The sequence below is a fragment of the Varanus komodoensis genome, unplaced genomic scaffold, assembly GCF_004798865.1.
Source record: "Varanus komodoensis strain SLA01 unplaced genomic scaffold, ASM479886v1 scaffold135, whole genome shotgun sequence".
NCBI classification, from domain to species: domain Eukaryota; kingdom Metazoa; phylum Chordata; class Lepidosauria; order Squamata; family Varanidae; genus Varanus; species Varanus komodoensis.
In genome coordinates, this window is record NW_025335391.1 from 199,786 (window position 1) to 213,605 (window position 13,820).

A 13,820-nucleotide genomic window follows, 5' to 3' on the forward strand; every position below is an offset into this window, starting at 1 on the left:
GAGGGTTTGGCCCCACTCTCTGGCTTGCGTTGGGATCGGGGAAGTTCCCGGGAAGTGGTCTGGACCAGCTCTGAGCCCTGTGGAACCGTCCAGCTTTCCTGGATCCCCTTCTTGCAGAACAGACTGTTGGGAAGGCACGGAGAGGGGCTGAGGGGAACGTGGTCTTGGTTTGAAGCCTTTTTTCCCAGACGGTGGCTTGGAAGCCTAGCATCACTCTCTTGTTCTGAATTCCCAGCTTGCCTGAAAGCCTGTGCATATCCTTGGAAGGGCCAGGGGGTCAGGGAACACTCAGACCTCTGCTTGCAAAGGGGACATTAAAAATCTGAGCAGCAGGGAGGCACGGGGAGTCCATGGAAGCGGCTTTGCATGGCATCCTGGGACAAGTCGAGCAAAGTCAATGTGAGCTGCTTGGTGGAAGTCAAGGATGCTGGGAGGGGAAGTGTGCCTGCAAGGGACACACCTGGGGCCCTGCATCTGCGTGGCTCTTAAGAGCCACGTGTGCCCAGCTCCATGCAGGCTCAGAGGTGAGCGTTCACCAGGAATCTAGGCCATGGTGCCCCGTGGCAGCTTTCAGGGCACTGAGGAAGCAAGGGCCCTGCTCTCGCTCGCTCCAGGTGGGACAGGCACCGGCGAAGCGTGATCGCTTCTCAGCACTGCCAGGACCGCCGGCGGGTCGAAGCGAAACGGTTCCCACGGGCTTCTGAATGCTCACCTCTTGCGGTAGCCGAACATAAGGAAGAGGACACAGAATATGATGCAGGCCATGCCGATGTGGACCCCAACCACGATGCCGGCGAGGGAGGTTTCTCCGTCCTGGCTGCACTGGCAAACCGAGTTGGCGTCTGTGGGGAGAAGCGGGCATGTGAGCAGGGGGACGGGGAGGGTGGGCCAGAGGGGGGCAGGGCAAGCTGGGCAAAGCTGGGCAGCGGCCCTACCTCTCCTGGGCGTTTTCTGTGGGGTGCTGGGGTGCCGCCTAGGAAAAGAGGGATCGGGGAGGCGGTGGCAATGCAGCAGGACACGGGAAGCGTCCTGCAGGATCCGGCTAAAGCCCCCTTGGGCCTGTTTGGCGCGTGACACCAGCCCAAAGGCGAGGGCCGGGCATGCTCTTTCTGCCCCTGCCCCGACCCTGGAGCAGCAGTCTGTGCCTGCGAATTCCACGCTTGGGTCCTGCGTGCGGCAGAGACACACCTGTCAGGATGTGTGTCTGTGCGTGTGGGGCGGCCTCACTCATTCCAAGCCCTTACCCAGCCGCTCAGAGTTCTCCTTGAGCGAGACAAATCTCACGCTGCTGTTGCCGTCGCCGTTCCCGTTGAAGGCCTGGAGTTTGATCTCGTAAGTAGCGGAGGGCTCTGCGGTGGGAAGCAGAGGTTTGCCAGGTCAGGTTGCTAGGAGCCAGCACTAGGGGGCGCTGTGCCTGGGCAGTGGGGCGGGGGGGTGCTAGCAGGGATGCCCGTCTCTAAGGAGCCCTGGGGAAGCAAGGAGAGTGGAAGGCCAGGAAATGGGGGGATTCAAAGCCACGTGGAAAGACCAGCAACGCTAAACCACTCCTCCTTGTTTCTGCTCCTCGGAGGAGGTGGTAGAGCCCTGAGGGTGGTGGAACAGACTGTACCACTTTAGGCTGTGGTTGCAGGGGGCACCGCTTTTTCGGTTTGTCAGGTGCCATTTCACGCTGGTGGGCTGGGGTTCGAAGCGGCAGCCCTCCATTTGGGATTTGGAGCGATAGGTTCTTGAGCAAAGTGCGCTGGGTTCAGGGAAGGGGGGATCCGGAGGAAGGCAAAGGGAAAGGCCTCCTTGAGGGGGCGAACGCTGAGCGTGCGTGTGAGAGTGTGGCCGAGCTGGCCTGTGTGACCGAACGGGGCGTGCAGAGTTTGGAGACGGGAGTGGAGCCTCTGGAGTGGAGCGGAGGCTGAGGGGGTGAGGTAGCCCACAGGCCGCCTGCCTTCGGACCCGCCACCCACTTCTGGCCTGGCATCTGGTCCCCAGGAGCCTGGCCACATGGCAGTGCCAAGACAGACCCCGATCTTACTGGGAGGACTGGGAGCCGACGGCCCCTCCGTCCGCACAGGAAAGAGGGCTCTGCTGCAGAGCCGGGCCAGCCCTCCCGAGCAGGCAAGCCGAAGCCTCACCCAAGTCGCCGAACGTGAAGGAGTTGGCCGTGCCAGGCAGCAGCTGGGGTCCTTCGTAGTGGGTGCCGGGCAGCTTGCGCAGGTACAGCTTGAAGCCCTCGATCTGGCCCGGCCGGGCCGGGAGCTCCCAGAAGACGTGGATGGCGCTGGCATTCAGGATCTTGGTGAAGAAGCCCGGTGCTGCCGGGACTGGGGAGAGGAGCGTGGGTGAGTGGCGGGAAGGGGGCGGCGTCCCCCGCTGCTCTGCACCCGTCTGCCCTGGGCTGTGGTGGGACTGGGTGTCTACAAAAAGCTGGACTCAGCCGTGGGGGCTCAGCCCCGTCGAAGGGGCTGCTCCGCTTACGGCTGCAAATGAACGTAGCTTTCGGTGGCACAAGGCAGGGGCTTAGGTTCTCCGTGTTTTATGAAGAAAAGCTATCGCAGCAGAGGAAATGCTGCCTTAGAAATTTTTTCTCCCAGACCTGTACTTTTCCTCAGTGCAGGGGCTGGGAACGAGAATGCGTTTCTTGTCCTTGTTTTTAAATCTGAAACAATTGAGCCCAGTTGCTGATGGGGAAAAAGTATGGCCACAGATTAAGAGAAGAGAGAAAGAAGAATGTTTAGCTCAGTCGGGCAAAGGTGCAAGGGAAACTGGCAAGTCGGAATCAGAGGCGCGGCTAATTAGGTTTCCCTAGAAAGGCAGTTCCAGAATCTCACTCATCAGCCCTGCCACGCTAGGTGTCACTCTGAGACTGGGAGGAGACGATCTGCATATTCAAGTGGGCCAAATCCAGCCCACGCTGGCTCCCCTGGTGGCCGCATTCTTCTCCCAACCCCCGATAATGTTGGGGGGCTTCCCAGCTTTTGCAGTTTTTTCCCATCCTGGAAGGCCAAAACGCCTCTCCTTCCATTGCCAGCAGTACACGCTGTCCAGCCCTGCCCCTTGCCTTCGTCACCCCCACCCCACTCCACCCTCTGCCCTGCAGAACCTTTCCAAAATGGGAGAGGGCCACCCCCGGCCACACGGGACACGCTGCCCTTGAGCCGACCTGCTCACAAGCGGCTGGGGGCCTTCCGCGTCACCGCCGAGGAGCGAAGCTGCCCCGGTGTGCAGTCACGCTCGACTGCCGCTCCGGGGCAGGCGAGAGCCAGCGCAGCCCCCAGCGCTGATTAGCGCTCTCAGATACCTGGGAGGTTCTGCCATTTCCAAGTCAGGTCGACTCCAGAGAGGCTTGGCAAGAGGGCAGTTCTCTGCGTGTGAACAGAAGCGCTGTCTCCTGTCTGCTCCGTGCAGAAGACGAAGCAGATCTGCCCTGCCCTTTGGTCTGCCAAGGCAGAGAGGCCGATCTGGGCCAGAGCCTTCCCAGCAGCTCTTCGGCAGCAGAGCTGACTGTCCCGGGAGGTGCTGGGCTCTCCGTCTCCCTAGGTGCTCCAGCGGGGGCTTCATGGCCACTGCTCGGAAGCTGTAGTCGCAGGGTTGGACTAGATGGCCTCTGGGAACCCTTCCAGCTCATGGTTTCTTTGCTCCCATTCAGATGCCCTGAAACACCTTGGTGTTCCCAGATCCCTACAGTGCTCCGCGGCAAGCCGGGGGAGAGGAGCCTGGCGGCCAACTCACTGCTGCCCAGCGTGGTGGCCAGGATGGGCCTTGAATCCTGGCTGGCTCCCAGCGGCGAATACGCCTTCAGGTAGATGGAGTAGGTCGTGGACGGCTCCAGGTTGGTGAAGACGTGCTGGAAGGTCGTTTTGCTGACCGCCTCTTGGAGCTCCCGGCTGTCGGATTCTGCAGGAATAGTAATAATGGCACCAGCGCTGGGCTGAGGCCGGGGTGGCCAGGCCCCTGCTGAGGGCCCACAGCCCCACCCTGCTGGGGCCACATGCAGAAGCCCTCCGGGAGCTGCACCCCGTGTCCACTGCCTCTTGCCCCAGCCAGCCAGCCAGGCGGCGGCGGTGGTGGCGAGAGGCCGCCGGTCGCTGGCAGGCAAGCAAGCAAGCAAGCAGCAGCCACAGGGAGAAGGGACCCCCAGGACACGGGGCTTTGGGAACCGGCCGGCACTAGGAGGGAGGCAGGGAGCAGGGGAGCGGCCCGGCTGGACGGGCTGGACTGGGTCGGGCAGCCCAGCTCCCGGGGGGGCCGGGGGGTTGGCGCATCCCGCCGAGCACTCACCTCCCGCCTTGCGGATGTGCAGCACGTAGCCGATGATGGCCTCCGTCACCTCCATGGGGGGCTCCAGCCAGGACACCTGGATGGAGGTGGTGGAGAGCGTGGTGGCCTGGACTCCCTCGGGGGAGCTGGGCAGCTCCTTGGACAGGGCCACGGCCAGCCGGGCGCTGGCCTGGTTGGTGCCCGCGCTGTTCTGGGCGATGCACTGGTAGATGGCCTCGTCCCCCGGAGTGATCCTTTGGATCATGAGGGTGCTGCGGGACACACGGGCGACGCATCAGTGGGCGCGGGCGGAAGAGGGGAGACCCCCACTCCTGTCCAGCAGGTGGGAGTCTCTGCCCCCACCCCCTGCCCATGGGGAAGGGACTTCCTGCTCAGCCGTTTCCTGGCGCGATACCGAGGTCTCCTTACAGATTTTTTTCTTTCAGATTTCTCCCTCTCCTTACTGCTCGGCTGCTCTTTTGGGGGAAGTTAGTGTGGCGTTTCCCCTCCCGCCACCTTAATGAGCTGGCATAGGTTTCCCCCAAGTATCCTGGGAGTTGTAGTTTGGATCGCCTCTCCCCCAGCTCCTCCGCACATCCCCCGGCGTCACAGAAGCATGACCCCCGGAGCTCCCCGGGGGAGAGCAGGTGACTGCTTTATTCAGCCACGTGCCTTTTTTCTTCTCTTTTCTTTTCCTTTCTTTGCCGGTTTTCCGCAGCTCACCTGTTGTTGCGTGTGAGCTTGACATTTTCGCCGGGGGCCAGGACTTTGCCGTTCTTCAGCCAGATCAGGTGGGGCTCCGGAACACCTTGTGCCACGCAGGTGAAAATGGCACTGCTGCCCAGCGATTTGGAAATGGACTGTGGCCATTGCACGAACTCCGGTGGGGCTGAGGGGCACCAAGAAGGGGCAGTCAGGGGCGCTGCTGCAGCCGCCGCGTGTGAGATTGGGGGCACGTGCGGCAGGCGTGCTGGGTTTCAGAGGCCAATCGTTTATCACAGGGGTGGCGAACCTGCGGCACGCGAGCCCTCTCTGTCGGCACGCGAGCCAGGCCCCCCAGCAGCCGAGCATCGCATAGCAGGGCACATAGGGGCCATGCGCACGCTCGGAAAGAAGTAGCAGCGCCAAGCGATGACGTCACAAGCCACGACTCATTAGCCGTGACTCGTCCGAGCTTTCGCATGGCCGGTCAGTGCGCTGCCAAGGAGATATATATATATATATATATATATATATATATATATATATATTTGCTTGGACTGGCCGTGAGTTGGTTTTTCTAAACTGAAACCTCAGTGTTCAGGTTTTATTGCAGTGTTGGCACTTTGGGATAAATAAGCGGGTTTGGGTTGCAGTCTGGGCACTCGGTCTCTCAAAGGTTCGCCATCACTGGGCTTTGCCATCGCTTAGCGACTTGGATTTCTCTGTCCTTGCGTTGTCGCGCCTGCGCTGCCAATCTGCTGTGCGTGTCCATGAGTTTAAACCTATCAGCCAGTAACCCCTGAATGCCAAGGGAACGATCGTCCCTCCAGAGCGGGAATCGCTGGCCAACAGTGGGGTGGTGGGAGGATCCAGTGGGGCTCGTCTTGAGGGCCTGAGTTAGAAAGAGGTCCCAGGAGCACACTGAAGAGCCCACCTGAAACTTCTGCTGGACCCTTTCCCCAGTTAGAGCTGGGCCAAGCACGGCCGAGGTGGAATGATGCCGGTCTGTGGGCTTCACAAGAGGACAGAAAGAGAAGTGACTGCGCAGGTTCCTGGTCGCCTGTGATCATGCGCAAGCCCCTGTCGGACCTGGAGGGAGGCTCCGGCCCCCATCCTCGTCTCTCGAACTGCCCTCCCATTCAGGCTGCTCCCTTTCCTCTCACACAGCTGCTTGCTGTCAGAATTTCTAGAGCTTTGCCAAGGGCGGACTCAGCATGCCAAGCTGCACACGCAAAACCAGGCGGGGCGATTCGCATGCTCTGCTCATCCTAGGGGACAGCAGAACCAGGCGTGTGCACAGGCCCGCCTTTGCCAAAGCGAGCAGCCACTGGGCGCGTCTCTGCGGGGGCTCCGGCTGGGTCCCCGGCCCCTTTGGCCAGCCCTCCCTCCCTGCCTGCCTGCGGGCGCAGCTTGCCCCGTCCGATCCACTCTTCCCTCCTCCGAGCGGAGGCCGCAGATGTGCCGCGGTAATTTCCGTCACTCTTCCTGGCCTCTCCCTCAGGAGGTGGTTGCCAGGGTCACGGAGCAGGGACTCCCCTGCTCTCTTGGAAGGCAATCACAACCCCACGCAGCCCCGCGAGGTGGACATCATCTGGCGTTGCGTCGCACACGCCTGCCACAAATCACACCGCTCCTGAGCAGTGACATTTCGTGCAATTCTCACACGGTTTTCTTGAAAAGTGGCCGAGGATGGGAGGGAGCTGCCCAGCCTGCCAGGAGGTGGGCTCTCTGTCGTGAGAAGAACATGAAACCCCCCTCTCTCAATCCCAGCACATGGCCGCTCCAAATTTCTAATCCTAAACAGCATCTTTGCAGCCTCTAAAGAGCAAGACCGAATCTGCAGTGTGCTTTGCATGTGGAGCCCTTCCTAAAGTTTACACGCCTTGACCCGGGACCTCCCTGCGTTCCTTCATCTCTGGGCTGGGCACGCGGCAACCAGCTGCAACCAGGAACGGTTCACGGCGAGCAGGGCGAGCTGGCGGCCGTGAGGCCAGGGAGCAGCACAGCCCAAGTGCCCCGCGGAGGCGAATGGGGCCTGGGAGTCAAGGCCGCGGCTGCCTGCCCTTAAATCTGAGATAAGCACACCAGCTGAGCGGGGGTCTGGCTTCACTGAGTCCCCCGGGGAGCTGGGAAGCGGAAGGACGGTTGAGCCAAGCGTGGAGAAGGCCGGGTGCTGCCTTTGCCTTGCGCCACGGAGAGGCAGGAGGGATCCAGACAGGGAGGGGAGGGCGAGCTGGGCAGGGGCCAGCCCCCCTGTGTGACTCTCCACCCACCCCATCCAAAGGTGGTCAGTGCAGAATCAGGGAGCTGCTCTGCTTTTTCCACCCCCAACACTGGGCTGGTTCTAGAAGGACCCACACGGCCCTTCACCCGTTATTGAACCCGCGGGGGGGGGGGCGTGGAGCTGGGAGGGAATCGGGCCCCGGCCCCATGGCCTGGATCGTGCCCGCTCCCCAGCTGCGCCGTGGCCGAGAGCCGGCTCCCCCACCCGCATCCTCTGCAGCGTGGGAGCCGGTGGCGGCAGATGTCACATTGAAATGCCTGCCGCTCTCCAGAAAAGAGGCATTAAGCTTTCGGAGATGGGCTGCATCTCATTAGGCGCCAAAGGGCTGGGAAAAGAGCAACGCCCCCCGCCCCACTTTCCCCCAGACAAAGGCCGGGCCCCCTCCTCATTGTGTGTGCGCTCACACAGAGGGGGGACCGGCCTCTCCCTTGCAAAGGGCTGGGTCATCCCGGCGGCCGTGACATGGTCCTCCCCCTTGCACCGCCTCAGCCGGGCAGGAGGGAGACCCCCAAGAGCCCTCCCCACCCTGCTGACCGCAGCGCTGCCGTGAGCCCCTCCCTCCCTCCCTGCTTGCCTGCCTCCCGTACGGCGGAGGGGGGCCAAAGCGCAGTCTGGAAGCAACCAGGGGCCGTGGGGGGCGTGTTCCAGAGGGGCCCCCATGCCTGTAATAGGGTGCTGTCCAGTTCAGTGGCCGGAGGCCCCCCAGCATCTCCCACTCGCAAGGCCCCCAAAAACTCCAAAGAGCCAGCAGCCGCAGAGGGGGTGCAGGTAGCGGAGAGAGCTTAACCTGGCCGACAGCGGCCCCCGGGCCCCCTCCTCGTTCCACGGTGCACCTGGGAGGAGCAGCGGTTGCCACCGCGGTGGCTGAGTCTCTGCTTCCTCCACGCTTGTGTCCCCGTCTGCCCCCACCGGCCCCCCGTTTGGGAGCCGCCAGGGCTGCCTCCCCCGAGCTCCCGCAGCAGTCGGCCAGCCCGCTTTCCTGTGTGCGTCCCCCGCAGCCTCTGCCCTAGTCCAGAGTTCAGACTCGCTCTGGGTCGGAGATGGCCCGCCCTGCCCTGTGGGGTGAGGAGGAGAGAGGTGGGGAGCCCATGTGCGCGGGGGTCGTGCCCTCTGGCCTCCGACCCTCCCCCTCACAAAGTCAAGTGTGCGATTCCCAGCTGGGGTGGGCCGGCTGCCCCCTCGGCCCGGCCAGGCCCCGTCTGACTCACGGCCACTGACCCCTGCCGTTGTCTCCTCAGCAAGAGCGGGCCGAGAGAGGGCGGCGAGGAATCTCGGGGGCACCTCCCTGCTGAAGCACATTATCCCCCCTCTCTTTGTTAACAGCCCCCCCACTTCCAAATTCAAAGCCGGCAGAAGTCCATTTGGCCGACGCTGTCCCCCCGCTGGGAAGGAGGCGTCTCGCCCCATCAATCACCCCGCGGCCCTTTGTCCCCGGCACACGGGTCACAGAATCGACCCCGTGCCTCTTTATCCGAGCTGCGGACCAGAATCGATGGCTGCTCTGGGGGCTGCCTCTCACCCCTTCGGGTGAGAAAGCAGAGCGGGTGCTCGGGGCGGGGAAGGGGGGGGCGAAATGGGGTCCGTTTCGGGGACTTGGTGCCTGGCCGTAAGGGGAGGACACAGCCAGGCTGCCCCGCAGCGGCTCGTGCTGGCTGTGGGCCGCGCCCCACGAGGGTTGTGACTGGCTGGTTATGGGGTGTCTGCAGGAGCAATTGTCCATTTTTCCAGGGGGACACGGGTGCTGTGGCAGCTCCTGCACTGGCCAGAAAAGATGGTGCAGCCTTGCTTTGCAGACGGGCACAACTGCAGCTAGCAAGAGTGAGTCGGGGGTGCCTGCCCCACTGTCGGGGGGCTTGTTCTCTTGCAGGAGTGGTGGGGCCGCAACCCCCATCTGCCCCAGCCAAGCTAGCCAGTGGCACTGGGGGTGGCAGCCCCAAATCCGGAGGCGGAACCGGACCATGATACGCCTGTGCTTTGTGTCTGCCAGGCAGATGAATGGGTAGGGGTGAAGGCTGTGGGCACCTGCTGCTGGAGGGGCCCTTTGCACATGCTCAGAAGCACACTCTCCTCTCTGCATTCAAGTTATGCCCCCCAAACCCCACCCTCTAGAGTCGCAGGTGGTGCTGCTCTCACTCATGCAGGCCCAAGGAGGGGGCAGGACAGCAGCCCAGGCAGACAGGCAGACAGACAGAAAGAACTCTGCGCCGGCTCTGGCGCTTCCCGCCCACCGCCAGGCTCACCTTGCACCATCAGGATGCCTTGTGCCGTGCGGCGCACGCGCGTGCCGGGCCGATTGGCGGCACAGACGTAAACGCCGGCGTGCTTCACCGACACGTCCGAGATCATGAGGTTGCCAGTGCCCAAGACCTGGATTCCTTCGACGCCGATGGAACGTCCGTCTGTGGGGAGGGCGAGAGGCGTGCCAGTGAGCGCCGTGGGGGGCGAGGGGGGGTCTCCTGGGCCCTTTCACACTCCGCACCCCACTCACCCAGGCGGCTCCAGGACACGATCGGCTGGGGGTTGCCTGTGGCGATGCACTCCAAGATGGCCGTCTGATGCACTGTGATGGTCAGATTCTGGGGGCCGGACAGAATCACCGGCTCGTTGTAGAGCTTGGGGGCCGAGACTGCCAAGAGAGGGAGGCATCGGCCACGTCAGGAAGCCCACTTCCGTCCGGACTATGCGTTTCTCAGCCCTCCCATGCTGCTAGCACGGTTTTCGTGAGAGCTTAGCTGCAGCAGCCCTTTTCAGCAGGGCAACAGCAGTGTTGGCTTTGGTGGGTCCTCCAGGTACTGCCTATAAGCTTCTAGTCCTGTTTTAATGTAAGCTAATATTCTCAGGGAGATACTGAAGATGAAACTCTAATACTTTGGCCACTGAATGAGAAGGAACAACTCACTGGAGAAGACCCTGATGCTGGGAACGATTGATGGCAAAAGAAGAAGGGGATGGCAGAGGATGAGGTGGCTGGATGGAGTCACTGAAGCAGTGGGTGTGAGCTTAAGTGGACTCCGGGGACGGTGGAGGACAGGAAGGCCTGGACGAGTGTTGTCCATGGGGTCGCGATGGGTTGGGCACGACTTCGCGACTCACAACGACAACAATATTTTCAGGGAGATATATTTGGAGAGGAGTCCTCATAAACCAGGCTGTGCAGGAGGCAGAGCTGGACTGACGATGCCGTTCTGTGGGAAGGAAGGTGACAGCAAAGCCCAGGTCTCTGCACAGTGGCTCCTCCAGGGCTCCTCTGCTCAGTCACAAACATACCGGGTGCGTTTAGGCACATGGTAGCTTCTCAGCCATGCCTACCTCGCAGGGTTGTATCAAAGGTAAAGGCTGGGAGAGACTTTGCTCTGAGGGTTGCACTGATTGGCGGAGGAAAACATGCCAGAGGAGAAGGCAAGTGCAGGATTGGTGGATCCAGCATGGTGGGTTTCAGCATCCCTGCACTGTCCCCAGCTGGACCAGTTATCCTGCAAATCCAGCCACACCTGGTGCGACCAAAGGGGCTTCAGCATCCTCACTCGAGCTGCATCACCTGTGTGTCCTGGAGAAGTGGTCCGACGCCCCCCTCCAAAGTATTCCCCACGGGACCCAGGAGCTGAGCTGCCGCCCACACCGTGACAAACCGAACGCTCACCGCTGATGCTCAGCGCGGCCTCCTGGCTGTAGCGCGTGTTGGCAATGTTGCTCGCCACACACCGGTAGGTGCCCACGTCCGAGTGCCTCACGCCCGTGATCTGCAGGATGCCGGTGGGCAGCAGGGTGAACCTGCCGGGGATGGCAAGAGAGGAAGCAGAAGAGGGGACGCGTGAAGCCATCGCCGGTCTCTCCACCTGGCTGCTGGTAAGGGAGTCTTTTTGGTGGTGGCCCCATAGCTTTCGAATGTTCTGCCCGGGAAGCTCACAAAGTGCACGGAACACCCCTTTGTTTCCCAGGCCTGTATGCTGCTTTTGTGAAGTTGCTGTTTTGCAATACTTTGATGTATTCTTTTAGTGCATTTTTTAAATGAAGGGTGAAAGGATGGGAAAAAGCGTAATTTTAAACAAGCAAGCAAGCAAGCAAGCAAGCAAGCAAGCAAGCAAGCAAATAAATAAAGGAGGCCATGTGGCCTCTTCGGAAGGCTCATTCTCGCACAGAGATGGCTCCTTTCTCCCATTTCCCAAGCAAGTATAGCCTGGTTCAGAGATGTCATCAGGGTACTAGAGAGCTGGCCCTTTGAAGTTGATTTTGGAAATCTGTCACCCCCGATCTTGGGAGTCTACGAGCTGGTCCTCCCAACCCGCGGGGCAAGTAGCAAAGGAACCTCTTCCGTGTTCCAGCTGATCTCCTTCCTCCCTTTAGTCATTGGTCTGCAACCTTTATTGTTGTGGAGAAAGAAGGTAAGTTGTTGGAAGGGTATAAAGAGGGGCCCATTGGATGTATTTTGCGGGAATTTCCAATACCCCAACCCTAATGTAAGGGTAAAGGTGGAATGCATTTACAATAGACACCAGCGTAGTGTTAGGGTTGGGAAAACGAGGCGTCCTGGCATGATTTTGATGGTTGGAATGTGTTTAGAATGGGCAGAAATGATGAGCTGTGCAGAAAAATCTACTCAATCCTTTTTCAGAATCGCCTTACTTTCAGTGGAACTTGAACCCTATATTAGGGTTAGGGGAGTGCACCAGGGTAGGGTTAGGGTTAGGAAAACTGTGTGTCCTGGCATAGTTTTGATGGTTGGAGTGTGATTAGGGTGGGCAGATCTGATGAGCTGTGCAGAAAAAGCTACTCAGGGAAGGCTTTTTCAAAATCGCCCTCTTTTCAATGGTATTTTACCCGGTTTTTAGGGTTAGGGGAGTGCACCAGGGTAGGGTTAGGATTAGGAAAACGAGGTGTCCGGGCGTGCTTTTGATGGTTGGAATGTGTTTAGGATGGGCAGAGATGATGAGCAGTGCAGAAAAAGCTACAGAAGGAAGGCTTTTTCAAAATCGCCTTACTTTCCGTAGAACTTGAGCCATATATTAGGGTTCGGGGAGTGCACCAGGGTAGGGTTAGGGTTAGGAAAATTGTGTGTCCTGGCATGGTTTTGATGGTTGGAATGTGTTTAGGATGGGCAGAGATGATGAGCAGTGCAGAAAAAGCTACTCAACGAAGGCTTTTTCAAAATCGCCTTACTTTCAGTGGAACTTGAGCCCTATATTAGGGTTATGGGTGTGCCCCGGGGTAGGGTTAGGGTTAGGAAAACTAGGTGTCCTGGCATGGTTTTGATGGTTGGAATGTGTTTAGGATGGGCAGAGATGATGAGGAGTGCAGAAAAAGCTACTCAACGAGGGCTTTTTCAAAATCCCCTTACTTTCAGTGGAACTTGAGCCCTATATTAGGGTTAGGGGAGTGCACCAGGCTAGGGTTAGGGTTAGAAATACTAGGTGCCCTGGCATGGTTTTGATGGTTGGAATGTGTTTAGGATGGGCAGAGATGATGAGCAGTGCAGAAAAAGCTACTCAACGAAGGCTTTTTCAAAATCCCCTTACTTTCAGTGGAACTTGAGCCCTATATTAGGGTTAGGGGAGTGCACCAGGCTAGGGTTAGGGTTAGAAATACTAGGTGTCCTGGCATGGTTTTGATGGTTGGAATGTGTTTCGGATGGGCAGAAATGATGAGCAGTGCGGAAAAAGCTACTCAACGAAGGCTTTTTCAAAATCGCCTTACTTTCAGTGGAACTTGAGCCCTATATTAGGGTTAGGGGTGTGCACCAGGCTAGGGTTAGGGTTAGGAAAACTAGGTGTCCTGGCATAGTTTTGATGGTTGGAATGTGTTTAGGATGGGCAGAGATGATGAGCAGTGCGGAAAAAGCTACTCAAGGAAGGCTTTTTCAAAATCGCCTTACTTTCAGTGGAACTTGAGCCCTATATTAGGGTTAGGGGAGTGCACCAGGGTAGGGTTAGGGTTAGGAAAACTGTGTGTCCTGGCATAGTTTTGATGGTTGGAGTGTGATTAGGGTGGGCAGATCTGATGAGCTGCACAGAAAAAGCTACTCAGGGAAGGCTTTTTCAAAATCGCCCTCTTTTCAATGGTATTTTACCCGGTTTTTAGGGTTAGGGGAGTGCACGAGGGTAGGGTTAGGATTAGGAAAACGAGGTGTCCGGGCGTGCTTTTGATGGTTGGAATGTGTTTAGGATGGGCAGAGATGATGAGCAGTGCAGAAAAAGCTACAGAAGGAAGGCTTTTTCAAAATCCCCTTACTTTCAGTAGAACTTGAGCCATATATTAGGGTTAGGGGAGTGCACCAGGGTAGGGTTAGGGTTAGGAAAACTGTGTGTCCTGGCATGGTTTTGATGGTTGGAATGTGTTTAGGATGGGCAGAGATGATGAGCAGTGCAGAAAAAGCTACTCAAGGAAGGCTTTTTCAAAATCGCCTTACTTTCAGTGGAACTTGAGCCCTATATTAGGGTTAGGGGTGTCCACCAGGGTAGGGTTAGGATTAGGAAAACTTGGTGTCCTGGCATGGTTTTGATGGTTGGAATGTGTTTAGGATGGGCAGAGATGATGAGCAGTGCGGAAAAAGCTACTCAACGAAGGCTTTTTCAAAATCCCCTTACTT

The 13,820-nt window shown here is 59.0% G+C and overlaps 1 protein-coding gene across 1 annotated transcript in view; it reads right to left on the reverse strand.

Moving 5' to 3' along the window:
• Window positions 1-708: 708 nt before the first annotated feature.
• Window positions 709-13,820, reverse strand: part of LOC123019734 (immunoglobulin superfamily DCC subclass member 3-like) — a 30,038-nt gene continuing 16,926 nt past the window's right edge. Inside the window, exons 7-15 of the mRNA XM_044422788.1 lie at window positions 10,872-11,008; window positions 9,726-9,863; window positions 9,478-9,636; window positions 4,975-5,140; window positions 4,273-4,523; window positions 3,724-3,888; window positions 2,127-2,315; window positions 1,245-1,349; window positions 709-842 (exon numbers count right to left, since the gene is read on the reverse strand). Of these exons, the coding sequence (XP_044278723.1) occupies window positions 709-842; window positions 1,245-1,349; window positions 2,127-2,315; window positions 3,724-3,888; window positions 4,273-4,523; window positions 4,975-5,140; window positions 9,478-9,636; window positions 9,726-9,863; window positions 10,872-11,008 (1,444 nt within the window). The remainder of the gene's footprint in view (window positions 843-1,244; window positions 1,350-2,126; window positions 2,316-3,723; window positions 3,889-4,272; window positions 4,524-4,974; window positions 5,141-9,477; window positions 9,637-9,725; window positions 9,864-10,871; window positions 11,009-13,820) is intronic.